Source organism: Trichechus manatus, unplaced genomic scaffold, assembly GCF_000243295.1.
Source record: "Trichechus manatus latirostris isolate Lorelei unplaced genomic scaffold, TriManLat1.0 scaffold00194, whole genome shotgun sequence".
In the NCBI taxonomy this organism is placed as follows: domain Eukaryota; kingdom Metazoa; phylum Chordata; class Mammalia; order Sirenia; family Trichechidae; genus Trichechus; species Trichechus manatus.
In genome coordinates, this window is record NW_004444130.1 from 1,608,072 (window position 1) to 1,610,232 (window position 2,161).

At 50.9% G+C, this 2,161-nt stretch overlaps 1 protein-coding gene across 1 annotated transcript in view; it reads left to right on the forward strand.

The window, feature by feature from the left end:
* The first annotated feature begins 630 nt into the window (after window positions 1-630).
* The window catches only part of HYDIN (HYDIN axonemal central pair apparatus protein), a 359,230-nt gene continuing 357,699 nt past the window's right edge, over window positions 631-2,161 (forward strand). The window contains exon 1 of the mRNA XM_004387835.2: window positions 631-666. Within this exon, the coding sequence (XP_004387892.1) occupies window positions 631-666 (36 nt within the window). The remainder of the gene's footprint in view (window positions 667-2,161) is intronic.

Here is a 2,161-nt window from a genome sequence, read left to right on the forward strand (position 1 = left end):
CTTAGGTTTTCTTTTCTTCATTCTTTTTTCTGAATGTTCCGCAAACAAATTAGTATCAAGGGGTTTGTCCTGTGTTTCTCTGATTCTGTCTTCCACTGATTCACTTCCCCGATATCCTTCCACTGAGTCATCCGTTTCTGAAATTTTATTGTTTGTCTTCTGGATTTCTAGTTGCTGTTTTTGTGTGGTTTCTAATCGTCTATTTATTTTTTCATTTTATTCTTGTATTGTTTTCTTGAATTTTTCTAGAGTTTTTCATTTTGTCTGTCTTTTCCTTGATCTCTTGGAGGGTCTTATATATAAGTCTTTTGAATTCCTTATCAGGTAGTTCCATTACCATTTATTCCTCAGGAAGGTTTTTCTGGCCCTTTATTTTGGTCACTTGCTTGAGCTATCTTGTCCTACTTCTTTATGTGAATTGATATTGTCTGTTGTCTTTGAAGCATTAAGGTGTTAGTATATTTGTTTATTGATTGTGTGTTTGTTTCATCCTGTTTTTTTGTTGTTGTTTTGTGTTTTGGTATATCTGGGTGGGCGGCACAGGCATGCTGCTCTGATCACTAGTCTGGCAGCACTGGAGTGCTCACCATCTGTTTCCGGGTGTGTGGGGCAGTGGCTGGGAGTGTGAGCATGGGTCTCTTCGCTGGTCATGAATGGCAGCAGAGGGTAGGCTGGGCAGGCATTGGCTGCTGTCTGTTGATCCAGTGGCGCAGGAGTGGGTAGTGGTACTTGTTGAGTGGATGGGGTAGCAGATGTGGTGAGTGTAGCAGGCGAGCGGGGGATGTGGTCATCGCCATTCACCAGGTTGGGAAGGGGGGGTATGTGGCAGGCAGGTGCGTGTGCATTTGTGAGGTCACCACCGCTCTCTGGGCCAGGCTGAATGTGTGGCAAGTCGGTGAGTACAGGGGTGCATGGTCACTGCCGTTCATCTAGTTGGGGGGTGAGGAGTGAGTGGTGGGTGGATGTGGGCACAGAGGCGCACAGTCACTACTGCTTGCCAGTTCAGGGGGAGGAGGGTGGGTGGTGGGCAGGCAGTCGCTGCCACTCACTGGTTTAAGGAGGGAGTGGATGACTGGCAGGCATGCTTGCAGGGTTGCTGCCTCATGCTGGGCCAGGTGGAGTGCTTATCAGGCAGGTGAGCACGGGGGCTCGTGGCTGCCACTGTTCACCAAGTGGGGTGGTGGTGGGTGGATGCACGCGTGTGGTGGCGCAGTCGCTGCTGCTCGCCAGTTTGGGAGGGGTGTGTGTGGGTGGCGAGTGGGTAGGCAGGCATGTGCACGATCACGTGGTCACCACTGCTCACCAGGTAGGGGATAAGTTGCAGGCCGGTGAATGTGTGGGAGTGCAATTATTGCTGCTCTTCAGGTGGGTGGAGTCATGGTGGATAAGGCTGGGTCGGGGGAGAGAGGGACTCTTATGGTCTCCAGTTGGGCAGTATGGCCAGGTTATGGTACCCTCTGCTTCTTCCAATCAGGAGGGTGGGGGAAGGGGGATTTGCACCCTGTCGGTTAGCAGATGTGGGTGCCCAGGCACAACCCATCCACTGCAGCCAGCAGTTGGGACCTGCCCCCAACCAATTGCAAGGAGGGGGTGCTTGGAGCCTGGTTTGGTGGCGGACCTCCTGCCAATACTCCGCTGATTCACTGCCTCTTGCACACCACCCACCTCAAAGGTCAGGGACCACTGCTCTTGCGTAAACCTGACTCTGGATCCTGGCTCCCTCCCTGTTCTGTGGACGGCAGGATCCCTGGAATTCTTGCCCTCCTTTCTGTGTTTTCCTTCCTTAGATCCAGATCATGATCCACTCACCTTGTTTCTCTCTGGGTGTGTTTGTGCAGTTTCTCTGTCTCTTATGGGAATGCCATGAAGTTGCCTTCCTGTGCTCCTCACCTGGGGTCATTACTGGCTTTGTTTCAAGATGACCACATTGAGCTGGGACAGCAGGTAGAGCCCCTTCACTCCTTGTCACTCCTCTTTCGCTGTGTTCGTTCAATTTTTTCTTCCTGTCGGTGTTTGTTTCGATTCTTTATCCTTCTTTTGATGTTCAGGGTTCCAGGCTTTTTTACCTGCATCTTTTTCACTTGGTTTCTTGGGTCTTTGCTGTAGACAGATGGTATGGTGTGTCTGACTAAGCCACCATCTTGGCTTCTCTCAGTCTTAG